This window comes from Chroicocephalus ridibundus, chromosome 7 (assembly GCF_963924245.1).
Source record: "Chroicocephalus ridibundus chromosome 7, bChrRid1.1, whole genome shotgun sequence".
In the NCBI taxonomy this organism is placed as follows: Eukaryota; Metazoa; Chordata; class Aves; order Charadriiformes; family Laridae; genus Chroicocephalus; species Chroicocephalus ridibundus.
Window position 1 is genome coordinate 13,188,177 of NC_086290.1, and position 15,704 is coordinate 13,203,880.

Genomic DNA, 15,704 nt, shown 5'->3' on the forward strand with positions numbered 1-15,704 from the left:
CACACACACAGCCCCTCATGTCTTCAAAGGACCATGCGCCACGAAGGGCCAAACTCAAAGTCCCAACATCCTTGTTGCTGGAGGGGAGCATTTTTCTCCGAAGCCCTCAGCTTAGCACGGGGCTGGGCTTGGCAGTGAGGGCTGCTGGGCACCCGACACCCCTTTTGCAGTCTTTGGACTTCAAGGCAAGAGGAGGGAAAAAAACCTCCAGGCTCAGGGATTCATGTGGTGCCAGAGCATCCGAGACTGTTCACTCCTCGGCAGCAGGCGTTGTTAGTCCTGCGTGACAGATGGGAAACAGGAGCACAGAGAAATAGGTACCGGCTGCTCGAGGCCAAAGTTAAAGACTGGGGCAAAGATAAGACTTCAGAAATTCTTATCTGAAACCAGGATACTCTTTTCTCCTTTTTGTTATCTACATTAATTTTGGCTTTTCTGACAGCACCTCCCCACGTGCTCTCGCCACACAGGAGCTCCCTGCCCTGTCCCTGTTCCCCAGGGAAAGGTGGGATGAACTTCCAGCTCGTCTGAAGCACGGTGCAGTCAGATACATCCTTGGATCCAATCCACAGTCTTTCCTTTTATTTTCCTATTCATCTGGTCCTCTCAAAATCTGCTCAGGAGCAATTAGAGCCTGTCAGCTACAGGCTGATGCAACTTCTATTTAATTAGCCCAGCAGCCAATAAAGATCTCATTCATCAATTTCTCATGGAAGGTGTGGTTGGGGCGGGGGGGAGATTTGTCATTTCTTCCCTACATCCAGATGGCTCCGGAGTATCTATCAGTGATCCGATCACACGCATGGACTCATGTGCACATCTGAGGAGACTGACCAGCTGGGAGACATCTGTCTGGAAAGTAGTTATGGGAGAAAACAGTGCAAGACTGTCCCAGATGCTCTGTTAGCAAGACTTGTTGGTGGCTCGGTCTCCAGACCACGGCCAACCTGGGCAGTGACTGACCCTGGTGGGATGAGCAACTTTGGAGGGCTTTTCCTCTTCTGACCCATTTTGCTGCCCTTGCCAGCAACAGGAAAGGGCAGAGATGTGTAAGGAGGGACAGACACCAGCAGGATGAATTGGGGGAGGCCTGAAGAAGTATGGAGTTTGCCCCGTACCTGCTGCCTTTGCCCTGGGAGGGGGATGAGAGCCCCTCTCACTGTGCTGCTACGCTGAGAATAAAGACATTAGAGATGGCAAAGCAGGAGAGGAGAAATTAGTCCCCAGACTGATGGATCCCAGCAAAGTTTTGGGGTGTTCAACCTGCCAGAGAAAGTCTTTGGGGTGACACCCTCTTTGCCTAAAAGCTTCTCCTTAAATTGACTGTCAGGGTATCAAATAATTTCCTAATCTTCTCCTGACAGACCATCTAAGTAGGACACATTTGGGCTGGGCTTTTCCCAGAGACAGGTCAGGGTGTCCAGGAGGATAGGGGAACATAAATCCGTACCCGTGAGGTCACTGTGCTGGCCTCGCATCACAAAAAGTGGGTTTCACCAGCTCAGACCTGCAGGAGTGGGTCCCTGCAGGAATCGCTTGCCAACACTGTTTGCATCTTCACCATCACGACTCATTGAACTAAAAAAAAACAAATCCGTTACCCCGGGACAGTTCATAGATTACAAACATGAGTGATGATATCTTCATAATTAATGATTATGAGAAAGCAGCTTAATAGTTTGGTTCCTTGTGGCTGGTTTGATTTGTTGTATACATGGCAGTTGGTGTAAAGCAAAGCATGTAATTGGAGCCAGTTTACCCTTGGTGTGTCCAGCTGGTAGCTGCACTTCACCAGCTTTCACGTAAGGCTGTTTCTTCTCAAAGCCTTAACCCCCAACAGCAGAAAAGGGCTGCAGATATAACCACATCGATAGCCATATTCCCAAACTGGGAAATGCTTGGGGATTGAATGACGGGCAGTTTCTTACTGCTGCCCCCGCACATCTGCAAGTTGCCGTGGTCAGCAAATCTCCCCTGGAATTTGCAGAGAAAATGCCCGTGCTCAGCACAGGGCCCTGAGCCACCCAGCTCCTCCGTAGTTATTAACAGCAACATCATAGATGGCATATTACTGTGATTGATGCTGCATCAATCAACTGGAAAAGTGTTAAGTAAGTCTTAAAAAGAAGTGAGATGATGACTTAAATACCGGGCTAAAATGTCCATATAATGGGGATTATTCCAGGATTGAAAACACATGTGCAGACATGCTGAAATACGCAGCTGTGCCCCTCGCCCTGCTGCTCCATGCTGGCCACCGCTGGTTCCAAGGGAAGTGAGTAATGAGTGCTTACATTGCAAATGGGGATGGGCAATTAGCAGAGGGCACATAGAAACTGCAATCAGTGTGAGTCTGTGGTTTTACTGCTTATCAAATAAAAAATAATGAAGAAACACTCTTTCTATTAACACATTCTTTCAATCCAAGCTGTGGTGTTTGGCTGCTTTTATTCTGTTCCATCAAGTTTTGTTTGATTTGGCTTATTTTTGCTTAAGACCGATGTGATATGATACACTCGGAGTTGCCAACTTAAGTATATTTTTGCTGGTGTGATGTTTGGTATTTCAGAACTCCTGGGGGCTCCTCTATTAAGGAAAGTCACAGATTTTCTTGCATTAAAACAAAAAATTCGTGGCCTGGTCAGTTGTGGAGAAACTCATGTGCGGCATCCAGCTTCCCAAACCCAAAAAGCAAGCAAACAAAAAAAACTCCACAAAAACCAAACAAAATAAAAACCCAAACAAACCTCAAATGTGTTATCTTTTAATCATCTGTGATTTTCAAACACTATTTCCTTGGGGAACCCAATGCACAGATTTTCTGCTAACAAAAGGTGATTTTACTGGAGAACAAATTCACTCCTCATCTCCAAAGCCTGGCTCGCACACTGGTGAATTCCTGTATTGTGTATGCAAAGCCCACAGTCAGAAACCGCAGGGCGGAAATGGCCCGGTGCCCAGCACGTGCTCTGACGGAGGTGCTTCATGCTTTGAGTCTCTATTCTGGTTGTGTTTTCCCCGAGAAGACCCCCCTGGGGGATGCATCAGGTTTTCCGATGGGGTGAAGCGCCCTCCTTGCTCACCTGCAGCCATCTATACCAGCAACAACCTTCCCAGGCAGACGCTGGCGCTTCAGCCCTTTCCATACCCTTTACCCTGAGCTCAGACCTGGAGCAGGTGAAGGGGATGCTGCTGCAGAGTCAGGGATGTGTTTTACCAGTCCCAGGACCTGGACTGAATGTTTTCCAGTGCTGCCTCCAGTGCTCTACCGAGGACCAAATCCAGCATGTCCTTCTGGATCTCCCTTTTCTACGGAGGCTCAAGGCGGTGTCCTTGCTCCTATGCTTGTTCTCAGACAGGACATATCTCTTAAAGCACTTACAAACTGAACAGACCCAGCAAGCTCAGGACTGGGAGAGAAAAACAGCTTGTTTTGCCAGCCCTTCATGTTAAGCTTCTATATTTAAAATGACTACATAAACTAAGAAATTAATAACAGGCCTAAGCACGTTACCAGGCAAATCCGATTCTTACTTAGGAGAATTGGAGGGAATAAAGCTAAAAAATTTGCTTCAAGGATGAGATTTAATTCAAAGTGCCAGTGCTAGTTCTACTGCACTTGTAGGTTTAGAGAATAAACCTGCTAGCAAAGAATTGTCTTAAACAAGATCATCATTAATCCCGAATTCAGCTGTCAAAAAGACTGAGATTGCAAACTAAGAGGGGAACAAGGGAAACCTGGTAATTTGTTTGTTAAATATTTGCAAACTGTCATATGAATAATGGATAATAAGAAAATTTTGGCCATCCAGAGCTGATGCATAACACAGAGCTTTGCTGTATTGCACCTAAACTATTATCAATAGCACATTTATTATTATAATAGATGAAAAACAAGCTTCCTGGCTGAAAAACAAGATCAATTTGAGCTCAAGCTATTTGGATGTATTCTAAATATTGTAATTAAAATGCAGCATGAATGTTCCTTAAAAAAAAAAGAAAAAAGAGAGAGAAGAATAGCCCTACTACAATTAGATATGCCATCTAGCTCTGACTCAGTAACCTGAGAGAAAAAAAAAAACAGGCAAAATTGTGTTTGTGTCCAGTCAGACATTCCTCATCTTCAGGGCTTGGTGCAGAGCCTAAGCTAACAGAGCTTTTCCTACTGGGTCAGGATCCAGCCCCAGGCTGGAGGATTTGATGCAGAGAGTCAGCCTAGATTGCACTGAGCTCCCTGTGCAGGTCAGGATTTGATTAGAGTCCAGCAATGAAACTCATCTGAGCTCTATCTTGCTGCAAATTCCTGACCCAGTAGGAAAAGCTCTGTTAGCTTAGGCTCTGCACCAAGCCCTGAAGATGCAAATTTTTCACCCATAAAACCCAAGCAACTCCAGAAAGAGATAAAGAAGCCACCTGTGGGAAAGGCTCCACTCCTGGAGCAAGGGCCTCGGGAACAGAAATGATCGGAGTGACATTCCCCCCCACATTCCCCTGCAGTGTTATCACACACATCAAAACCTGCAGGAGACAAACGTGACTCTCACCTCCCCCAGCAATTAGAGGCTCGCAGACACTTCCCAGGGGATGCCTGACACCCCGCAGAATTGAGCTTTTCTTTTGTTCTGATAAAGAAGCGAGTGACTAGTGAGTTACAGCAATCTCCTGGTAGCTCCCTACATAATTGCATTCTCTTATGTCTTTTAATCATAAGCCCCGTGAGGCTCATAATACCTCATGTGCAATCCAAATTGGCCCATCAGCTCAGTTTATCAAAGGGACCTAATTTAATCCCAGTCTTTGATGGAGACAGAAGCGGTCAAAGTCTGCCCTAATGATTTGCTAAGTTTACTTAGCTTGCAGATCTGTGGCGTGAAGGGCACTCGGACTCCAAGCACAGCATTGATAATGGGAAGCCATGACAAGGAAGACAAAATTGGCAAGAGCTTGACAGTCTGAATCAAGAGAAACCACAGCAGAAACCTGGAACAACGGCGGAGACTGAAGAGGCAAAATAAATGGTTGTCACCACAAGTAACAAGTCAAATAAATTGTTGGAGACAATGTCTGCCTCGGAGTGAGTACCGCTACTGTGAGAGACCCACCAAGGAGAGGGCCAGAGCAGATGAATCCAAGCCAGGAAATGCAGAGCCAGGAGCAAAGCGCTGGGGATGGCAGAGCTGCCCTGACCTGGCAGCATCCCCTCCCAGCCCGAGCAGGATGCAGTAGGCATGACAGCACACCTTTCAACGGAAAAGTGCCTGCTCTTCCACTACAAGCTGAAAAGAAGCTCAAAACTTCCAGGGCTGAGCAGGTTCAGTCTAGGTGCATCTTTCAAAACCACCAGGATGACTTCCCTGCTCCAATTCAGCCCAGTAGGTTAGTGGGCCCCAGGAGGTGTAAAACAGTGACACCAGCTAAGAAATGCTGAGCAGATGGAAGCAAAAACCCAAAGGAAGGAGCACAAATTCCTGGCTTCAAGGGATCTTGAACAATGAAAAGCATTAGGACTAAAGGCACCGAAGATAAGAGTTTTACGGAAAAGCTAAAAGTCCAACCTTGTTCAGAAAAGTGAGGGTTGACAGGAGAAGACTGGAGCAGTTTTTCACTCCATAGCTGTGAGTGATGGATGCAAACACAGTAAAAAACTGCAAAAAAAAGAACTTTACTGGACAAAACCAGCTGTTTCTGAAGCACTCAATGGTTTTTAATAGTTTCCAGCTCAAAGAGAAGAGGGAACTTGGAGCCTGAATTACGGAAGCTTGAGAAGTGCTGCGGGCTGTAAGGAACGAAGCACAAGCCCTTTGGTTTTAACCACCATGTACAAAAGGATGGTGCAAAGACGGGCCAAAGGAGTCCTCCAGTAGGGATGTAAAGGACTATACCGGCATCATTAGCTCAGAGAGATTCTTCATGATACTATCAAAATTTCAGTAGAAGACAGATGTACCATCTGCCTGCAAACAGGCAAGGCCATTTATTTGTTTTATACAGAGAGCGCAGGTGCTCAGGACAACCTTTGGGGGGAAAAAGGGAAAGAAAAACAGTGACAGCTCCAAAAGTAAAGCTACAGACAGCAGACAGCAAAGGGTGAAATGCAAACATTACCCAGACTGGCTAATCCCCACAAAATGACTGTCTTGTTAAAAATATATCAAATCCTTGGTCTCATGAGGGATGTGGTCTTTGGAGGAGTGGGGGACCTGAATTTGAGGAGAGCTTCCAGGAAGGTGCTGGTGGGTGGGCAGAGTGGGAGAGCCTCGACCTTCCCTTACTCCAAGGCAGTGATGAGATGGGGAGACTGCACAGCTCCCTTGGCCAGCCCTGAAATAACAGGGCAGCTAACGACACTGGCTATGAATGAGAAAGGAAGGGGGAAAAGCAAATTAAACACACTCTATGGAAAGCGGGAACTTTCTTCTCTTTGCTCTGCAGATTTTGAGCTGTATAAAGTGTCAGGAAGCAAAGCCGGTGTTGACAGACCATGAATGGCACACAGACGGGCTGGCCAGTGCTGGGAGCTGGGAGCTGCAGCCTCCTGAGAGGCATCCAAGCATCCACTGGCCTCTGCTGAGCTGAGGGCGCAGTGGGAGCCGGGCTGCATGGCCCCGCACGTGGGGAGCTGCCGTGATTGACAGCAGCTCGCCTTTTTGAAAGGCAGCAGCTCCTGGCGCCTGCTGAATTCATGCTGGCCTGTTTCACCTCTAACTCAGGCAGGAAAAATCCATATTGGCACAGCACCTTTAGAGAGGTTCCTGTCTTTGGTGAAGACAGCATGAAGGCCTATATGGGGAGTGTTTTGATGCATAGGTTACACATAGCAAGAGCCCAAACAAAGGCTCCAAGTAGCTCCAAGCAGATTTGGGCAGTAAAAGCTCAAAGCAAGAGAATTCCCTTCCACTTGAAGAAACTTCCCTTGTGGGTGGGTGCATAACACATCAAGGTCTGGGAGGTGCCATTTCCCTGAGACCTGGTCACTGGGGCTAGGCAAGTAGACGAAGAAGGAGCAGAAAGTGCCCTGCCACAGGCGAGCAGCACCAGCACAGGTCCCTGTGCCGGGGGGGGGGGCAGCTCTGCCCAAGCACGCAGCCTGCTGCTCCTCGCCCGGTAGATTCAGAAGACGGAACCTGGCAGCACCACAGTAATAACACAGGTCTCCCAGAAAAACATGGACACCATCTTTCAAAACACCTCGGTCAAGCCCAGAAAGGCCACAAAGCCAGCCCCCACTGACATCCACAGTCCCCGTGCTGGTGACTGCGGCAGAGGAGCTGGCCCCACTTCACTGGCTACCACGTCCACCCTGATGGGAGATCTGTGGCTACTGATGCAGCCCACTGACCACACACTAGTGCTGCGATGAACACAACCTGAGTGGCTTTCTGCCATTTCTCTCCAAGAGAAAGACTCACAAACGGACTGAGGGGTGCGGGTGAGGCTCCACGAGTGGGAGGCTGGAACGAGCAGCCTGACCACAAATAATATATAAACAAAGGCCAACTAAAGGAGGCTGGGGCCACCAAGGATCTCAGCACTAACAGACTCCCCATGGATGATAACAACACTGTGTCGGTCCAGGGGTCCCTGCAGCCTGACATGGCACAACACAAAGGCCGACTGCGGGCAGCGAACTGGGCATGGGATAGATCAGAGGGACACACAGAGATGCTGGGTTACTCCAATCCTTCTGATTTGCCTACAGATGATGCATAGGGTCATATGAGGCTGTGACAAGGGTCCAGAGCCAAAGCAAGCCAGGGCAGGTGCCCTGTTACCAGCAGATATTTGGCTCTGCATGATTTCTGCCCAGACGTGTTGGTCTCATGGGTGAGAAGCTTTTCTGGCTGCAGGAAAGTGGGCAGCACCAAGACAACCCCTAAGATGAAACACTGTTGCTGGCAGCAGAGAGGCTGCATGAGAGGAGGAATAAACAAGATGCTGAGGACTTGCAAAGGCACCAGGGAGAAATCCGAGTGACTTCTGGGGAGGGAAGGTGAGCATGTGGGAATGAGGGGGATGACTGGTAGAGTTGTTTGGAGCCAACTTTGGAATCTGCAACAAGATGAAAACCAAGCTGCAGCTTGGGAAGGGTACATGTCTTCCACAAGTCAATTCAGCTTCTTTTCATTACACACATGGGTAGATTGAACAGGACAGGCCAAGCAGACTGAACAACAAATGCAATGACAAAAAAGAATCTAAAAAGTGATGTCTGCTTGATTTTTGTGTCTTCAGCTTGGCTGCCAGTTGCCACACTGCTGGATTCCAACTGCAGCTCTTCATTGCGCAGACTGAATTGCTACATTTTGGTTTAGCATATATCTGTAGCTACATATCTGTAAGCATATTAAAATTTTAGTTAAGCACTAAACAAGTGTTTTAGCAGTTTTTTGAGTGTGTTTCTCTTTATCTTGTTGATTACAAGTCTCTCAGGTCCTTAGTTTTGGCCTAAATTTAGACCAATTCTGGCTGAGCTCTGCAGGATAACTGCAAAAACTATTCATTAAAGATGAAGAGATCAGAGTTGATCAGCTGACAGTGGGAGCCCGCAGTGGGCTGCTCCACATCCTGACAATCTTCTGATCTACAGATAGGAAAGGCAGGTTAATGTTGATCTGCTGGTAAAACATAGCATGGAAAGACCTTGAGAAGATGCAGCAGCTCCTTGATTCAAAGCTCACTGAGAAACAACTTGTTTCGTTCCTTGTTCACCACCTGAGATGGCAATGAGGGAGGGATTTTAAGCAAAGCAATTATTCTCCTTCATGCAATTTCTGTAATGCAGCATGTGCCCTTCTCAAGGCAAAATGTTTAATAGCATCCCCATTTTAGTCTTTCTGGGAAGCACTTTGCAAGAGATGAATGAGGGTCCCTGCTTTACAAAGCATGCGGGCAATTCCAACAAGCAAGCAACGCCACAGTTCATTCTTAGCCAGCTTCACTGGAGATGATGTTTTTTTTCTACTAAAGTGCTGGGGAAATCCAAAGGTCTCGCAATATCTACTGGTACATGACAGGTTTATCGCACACGTTAACATGAAATACTAGCTTAAATCCAGCTATCAACATGCAAAACCCTGACCAGATCTGTCAACATCTGGGACCAGAAACATCTCTTAAATGCTGTTTTAAAATTATATCACAATAACAAATGTAGTGATAATGAAATGCAGCGTCTGGTACCATCCAAAATTCAGCAGCTGTGGTATTTGCCATGGAGCGGAAATCCCAGGTTTAAGCTGGTGGTGCTAGAGAGCGTTTCTTGTAGCTAGGCAAAGAAATTCAATACAGAGAGAAGAGGAGATTATTCCTCTGTGAGAGACTCTGGCTAAAATTGCCCATTAACCATCCCTAACTGGATGCTACTCCCTCCTGCGCTACTCCCATCCGTAATACACCTGCAGCTGTTTTTTTCTGTCCCAAGGGGAAGCCAAGGTGGTGGCTGCCAAGGATGGTGGGGCCATTGCCAGGAATACAGCCACTTCCTCCTCCAGTCACTGCAGACCCACCGACGCAGGCCTGTATGTTGGTTTTTGCAATACTCTGGAACAATGAACCAGTTCTCAAGCCACAGGTAACTAATTCCCCCGGTGGCCCTCCACCACCAGTTAGGGGACCGCTTTTCTGAAAAGCCTGAAGTCGTCCACAATTTAACCATTTGAGCTTTCCACTTCTCCCATCTTCTTTTCTCTCCAATTAGTTCCATGTGAGGAATTTCAGCTGTTCATTGAGGAGCTGGGAAGACCTTGACCAAGTAGCCCTTTCTATCCTCCCTGCCCATCAGTCTCCAGCCTCTTTGCACAGTGCCTCAGCCCAAGGCCAAGGCCAGTGAAAACTTTTCCTTTCACTCACTCGCATTTCACTTTCACAATAAAACTCACATCCAGATCACTGCTCAGGAAAACCACATCTTTCAACAAGCCCTGCCCCAGGCTACCTTGCCCAGCTCCATTTGGGTCTCTATAGAGAGGAACAAGCTCCTGTGCCTGGCCAGGCTCCTGCCTCCCAGCCAGCGCTGACAGCACACACCAGCTGCACCTGAGCCAGTCCCATGCAGCCCTCCCAGGGCTCATCTCCTGGAATCCTCCAAAACTCATCTTCTGGAATTGTGGGGCTGTGGGGAAAGGGAGAGGGAAGAAAAAAGTGATGCAAGCCTCTTGACCCGCACAGAGCAGCTTGCTACCAAAAGGTGTTTGACTGGCTCAGAAAGATGAGGTAAATTTAAGGAACCCACAGCCAACAAGTTGTTTTGCTGAATTTGAAGTCTTATTTTTATGCTTATCTCATGCAAAGCTGGAAATAACACTGGCCACACTCACAACCTGCTAAGAGACAAAAATGTGTTGAATAACAGCCAGTCCAACTCAAGGGAAATTTGCTGCACAAAACCCCAAAACTTTATCAGAAAGCATCCTTTAGAAAAACATATAAATACACATACTTCCACAGTGAAGCCAAACTCCTGCAATCTCCATGAAGACTTGTGCAGCAACATAGCCACGGATCCCCACCAGCTCATTACTGATCCTCAGCTGGAGATGATAATTTCTGTAGGTCAGCCTCCAAAACAGCTGGTGTGAGCTTTCCCTAATCTGCTCCAGAGCAAACTCCACCAACAGCTGAGGCTCCCTTCAGCGACAGGCAAGGCTGGACAGGCAGCAGGTTGCTATTTCTCTATAGAGGTTCACATAGCTTTATATATACTACCACTATTTTGGCTTCCCTCTCTAATCTTAAATCAAAGAATCAGGAAGAATAAAGCATATTGTTCTAAAACTGGGTGTTAAGAGCTGTGCATGTCCCCGTCTCTGAGCTGACCATATGGAAGACAAACCCAGAGACCTCAATGCTCCACAGATTTGGGTCCTAAATCTTTGATCCAGTCTTGAGTCCATTTGAAAGTGATGAAAGGGCTCCAAGGATGGAGCCGTGGTTCTAAAATTGGAGAAGTGCTATGCTGAATGCGCTATTTTGCCACCTTCTCCAGCTACAGCTGGGGCAGCTCTTCATTACCAGCCCCCAGCCTGCTCCTGGCTAGTTGTCAGCATGCCCAGTGGAAATCCCTCCAAACTGCTGGTGCATTTCAAATAAATGGGTCCAATTAGCAAAGCTTTATGACTGCAGCTGAAACAGTGGGAAGGATCATACCGGCAACCAAGCACGCAGATCAGAGGAGGACAAAGCTTCCAATGGGCGATGATGAGCAGGTGGGAAGAAGTGACTGTGTCAGCTGGAAGAGAAATGTGAACAGAGCCTTACACTCCCTCGGGCAAGCAATTCCCCAGAGGGGCTGCAGGAGCAGCCCCCAGCCTCATGTTAGCACTTTATTTATAGCATTGCCTTCCTGTTCATTGCCTTCTCAACTGTGAATTGCAATTTTTTCTCCCTCCAGCATTATGGTGATGGTTTGGAGCATGGAGATGTTTGGAAAAGGGCAATTTGGCATCAGGAGTCTAAAAAGCAGATACAGATGACATCCTAAATGTATCTTTTATGAGTTTGGAACGATTCCTTTAAATTAAGCTCAGAGTGTGTGACAGCTTCTGGTAGTGCCGCCAGTAAGGAAATAAAACATAAAAATCAAGAGGTTCTTGAGCATATGTAGTCTTAAAGATCACGTCCTCTGGACAACTTGCTTTCCCTCATGCCACTTTGAGCTGTGATGTACAAGTGCTTCCCAAGGAAAGTGCTCCAATAGTTTTCAATTGTCTCTTCACCACATATGCCCTCAAACCCCAACATATTTCCAAATTCGAGGCTTATAAAAAATTAAATGCTCCAATAATTCTAAATTGTGTCTGTTCAGTGTTACTGGAGCCTGTCCACTCCTTCAGTTTGGGGATTTTTGTTTTGTTTGCGGGGGGGGAGGATGAAATGCTTTCTATTAGTGCTTCAAATTGGAAGCTGGTCAAACAGCATCATAGCAGAATGATTCAGCAGCCTCTGAGCTGATTCGCAATGTATCATAAAACAGGATTAGGAAAACAACAATAACGGGAGGAGAAAGAACCCACACAAAGAATCACGGCAGGAGAACAATACCAGAAAGGAGCAGAGGGAATAATCCTCACTTGGCTTCTGAGGAGCAGGTCGGATGACCTAATGGATGGCTTTCAATGCCCTTCATTCCCCGCTGCGTTGCAGGGTTCAGCCGCCTGGATCCAGCCACCACAGCTTAAATAATGGCTCTGCATTGACTGAATCACTTTAAGCATTTCTGTGCGCACACCCGCAGCCCGTTGTCACTTATCTGAGACCACAGTCCCCCCCTGGCACAAGACCCAGATGCTATTTCACAGCAGGCAGGAGCTTATGCAGAACTAGCAGTGGAAGTTCACGACCATTTAGGACAGGAAGCGAAGGAAACAATTGGAGGCGGTGAGTCTTCCAGTTATAAACCAAAAAGCGGGGGTTTCTCAGCCTTACTCAAGAAGACACACACACACAAGGTGGCACATTAAAGTAGCAGAGATGTCAAGCTAAGCATATTCCTTATCACTGTCCTGAACAAGAATGAAATTAAACATGTATTTCATGATCTCCTGAATCAAAGCATCAGTGGCCACCTATGGCAAATGCCAAGATGGAAGAGGAGGGCATCATTTAAAATCTATTCTCTGTGAACCTGAAGAACTAATTGACAGCCTTGTTGTAAATTAGGCCATACCTGTTACAGCTGTGGCCTTGGAGCGACAGAGGAAGGCAGGGACTCTCTCGGGAGTTTTACTAGATCAGCAATGGTTGAATTACTTCTATGCAGAACATGAAATCACAGCTTCACGCAAGCGAAGAAAATCAGACAATTATATCACAATTCGAATAAAATAGCTATATCCAAAGTTTGTTAGAGAGACACAAAAACAGGGAGGAAAATGGAAAATCTCCTATGCCACGATCTCCTCTTTGTAGACTGAAAAAATGATAAAGTGCATCCTTGTTTAACTCACTGCAGGATGCCTGGAATTTTATAGAAACTGCTGCAACATGTCTCCCAGTGGGGAATAACTGAAGCATGAGATAAGAAATCAGCCATATCCTAACCTGCAGTAGCAAGTGCTGTAAAAGGAAATGCCCAATAAAGGCTTAATATATAGGAAGATGGCAAATAAGTGCCTGGATTTCTGAAGTAAGAAAGCCTAAGCCAATTCTCTAATCACATCTAATCAAAGAACACCATCAGTTGCCAAAAACTTCCAGGAAAAAATGGGTATCAGAGAGATGGTAGCATGCATATCTTCTTCAGTAGTGTTTTGGGAATATTTTAGCCTGCAGAATTTAATTCCCTGTTATTACTTCTGAGCCTAGAGGCGAAAGTCATAAATCAGGACCATTCATAACATGCAATAATGGTGTGAAATACTCATAAGGCGTGTTACATGATGAAATCCTTTGGGACTGTGTGTAACACTTCCAGTCCTTGATGACTGCATTAAAAATTCGTCTGTCAGTAACATTTATTCTTCCCAAATTCGGATACTGGGTTTTCATTCTTTTCTCCCAACATCTCCAAATATTGCTGTCATATGGCATTCCTTCCACGCTTCCTCCCTGCTGCCCTAAATATATGTTTAAAACAAAATCACAGGAAAGCATTCCATGGTTAAAAAGATGGGCAGGTTTTAAACTACACTGTATTTACTTATAACGGCTTTTAATACCAGAGGAGCTTTCCCAGGGAGTTTTGCCCTGATTTCAGGACCCCCATTGTTTTTATAGAGGGCTACTTGGTCCCATTTAGAGGGTGGCCACATTTGAGTAATACAGACTGCAATCCTATAAAACAAAAAACATTGTCCCCACTCTTTTACCCTCCCATCTAGTGAGTTAAAAAAAGATAAATCCCAACCCATGATGTGTTAGAGCTTTGTTTTCTGAGTAACGAGACTAATCATGTTTCCTCCGCTTGTGGTCTCTCTCTTCTCTTCCTTTTCTTCTAGGTCCTCTGGATCCACGCTGACATAGAAATATCCCATGATGGAGAAAATAATGCACACAGCAAAGAGGAGAACAGTGAACAAGACAAATTCAGCCCACTAGGAAAGAAAAAAGAACAGCAGGTCAGGAGACCCCAGACTCTCAGTCCAGAGGATTTCTCTGCACTTACAAGTGATTTTTAGAGAGCTGGGTGAAAAATACTTTTCAGCTTCCAAGATTGCTCACAAGATAGAAACTTTCTCATCCTGTTTTCTGGTAAACCCATTTACACATAATGTAATTATGAATATGTGGTATACCTTGAAACAAGCCAGTTAAAATGGACTGATTTCATTAAATCTTTTCTTAGAAATCTGTCCTGACTGGAACGTACCTGCCTGGGCCTTTTGCCCCCGAGATGCCTTTGGGAGAGGCAGTTTCATGTTAGCCAGAAACAAGCCCCAGTTCACACCTTAATGCCACCATCCCAGAAATCTGATAGCTTGAATTAAACAAGCCCTGCACCACAACCTCCCTATGCAAACCCAACGTCTCAGCAGTGCTATGGGCAGCTGGCCCTGAAGGAGTCCCCAGCTAGACACCTGAAGAGGCTGCCTGCCCACTGGGCTAGCTGGATGAAGGCTAGCTGCTTTTGGTAAGCAACTGCAACGCGTGGCTGGCATCGTGTCTAAGCTCCAGGCCCAAATACAGCCTGCTTGCCTAGAGCTGAGATCCAGCAGCGTTATCGCAGTGCAGGTCACAGTATTATTTACTGCCACTGTGGGGCTTAGGGAAAGTCACTGATCCAGAGGGCATCACTGTTGAGGGCAAAGCAGAGCCCTGGTTGGGAGGTAGCTTGGTGCAGGCTGCCATAACTCCGTTGCTGGAACCTGGGGCTGTGCAGAGAAGCTGTGCCTTCAGGACATGGACACCCAGAAGCACTATCCAGTGCCTGTTTTAAAGCATTACCTCTGTTTTAAAAGCCAAAGCGTACCTGTGCCATTGGCGCGGCCTGTGCAACAATGAGCACAAGGGTATTCCCAACAGCCACTGTGAGCAGCCAGCCTGCCTGCAGCACCGACTTCATGCTGGCTGGAGACTGAAAAGAGGAGAAGGGCCTGATCAGTGGGTATCATGCTGTGCCCTTCTGCCCTGGTTCACCCTTGTGATGTCCTGTCCGGTGTAGGTGTTCCCAGGCTCAGCCTAGGAGGAGATGGTGGAATTTCCTCTGTGTAGAATGGTTAATCTCAACAACTGCATACAAGGAGCTTTTGAAACATGCCCTCCAGGAGGACACAAGAAGAAGGAGGAGATGCTGATGTTGCAGAGCTGGATCCTGATCATCCTCAACCTGCATCATCTGAAACTGTAAGATCAGGAAGCCCAGGAAGACACACAACAAGCCTACAGCTTGGATTCTGGTGCCATGTGGCTGGACACCTTTGGAAAAGAGACTGAATCTTGATGTTAAGCTTCTTGCTGATGACAAATTTTCCATATCCCATGACAGATCATCCCACTGTATTAACTGCCCTCATTGATAAACATCTTCACTTTACTCCAAGGATAAATTTGAGCAGCTTCATCTTTTTGGTCTTGTAATGTCTCAGTCCTCTCTTCTCATAAACCTTCTCCCAGACAACACAGTCTACCACAGTCAAACCATTCCTTGCATACTCATTACCCCTTGCTCCCTTGTTACAGACTCAGGTAGGCTTAGACCCTTTCAATCTCTCAGCTTAAAGCAGGTTCCAAGCCCCTATGCCACCGTGTAGTCCTTGAGATTCCGTTGC

The 15,704-nt window shown here is 46.6% G+C and overlaps 1 protein-coding gene across 5 annotated transcripts in view; it reads right to left on the reverse strand.

Annotated features, from left to right (window-relative positions):
- Positions 1-2,432: 2,432 nt before the first annotated feature.
- SLC15A2 (solute carrier family 15 member 2) overlaps positions 2,433-15,704 on the reverse strand; it is a 54,895-nt gene continuing 41,623 nt past the window's right edge. For all 5 annotated transcript variants that reach the window (XM_063342610.1, XM_063342611.1, XM_063342608.1 and 2 more), the window contains 2 exons: positions 14,906-15,010; positions 2,433-14,030 (listed from right to left, as the gene is read on the reverse strand). In XM_063342610.1, coding sequence (XP_063198680.1) covers positions 13,854-14,030; positions 14,906-15,010 — 282 coding nt within the window. In that variant the 3' untranslated portion in view covers positions 2,433-13,853. The remainder of the gene's footprint in view (positions 14,031-14,905; positions 15,011-15,704) is intronic.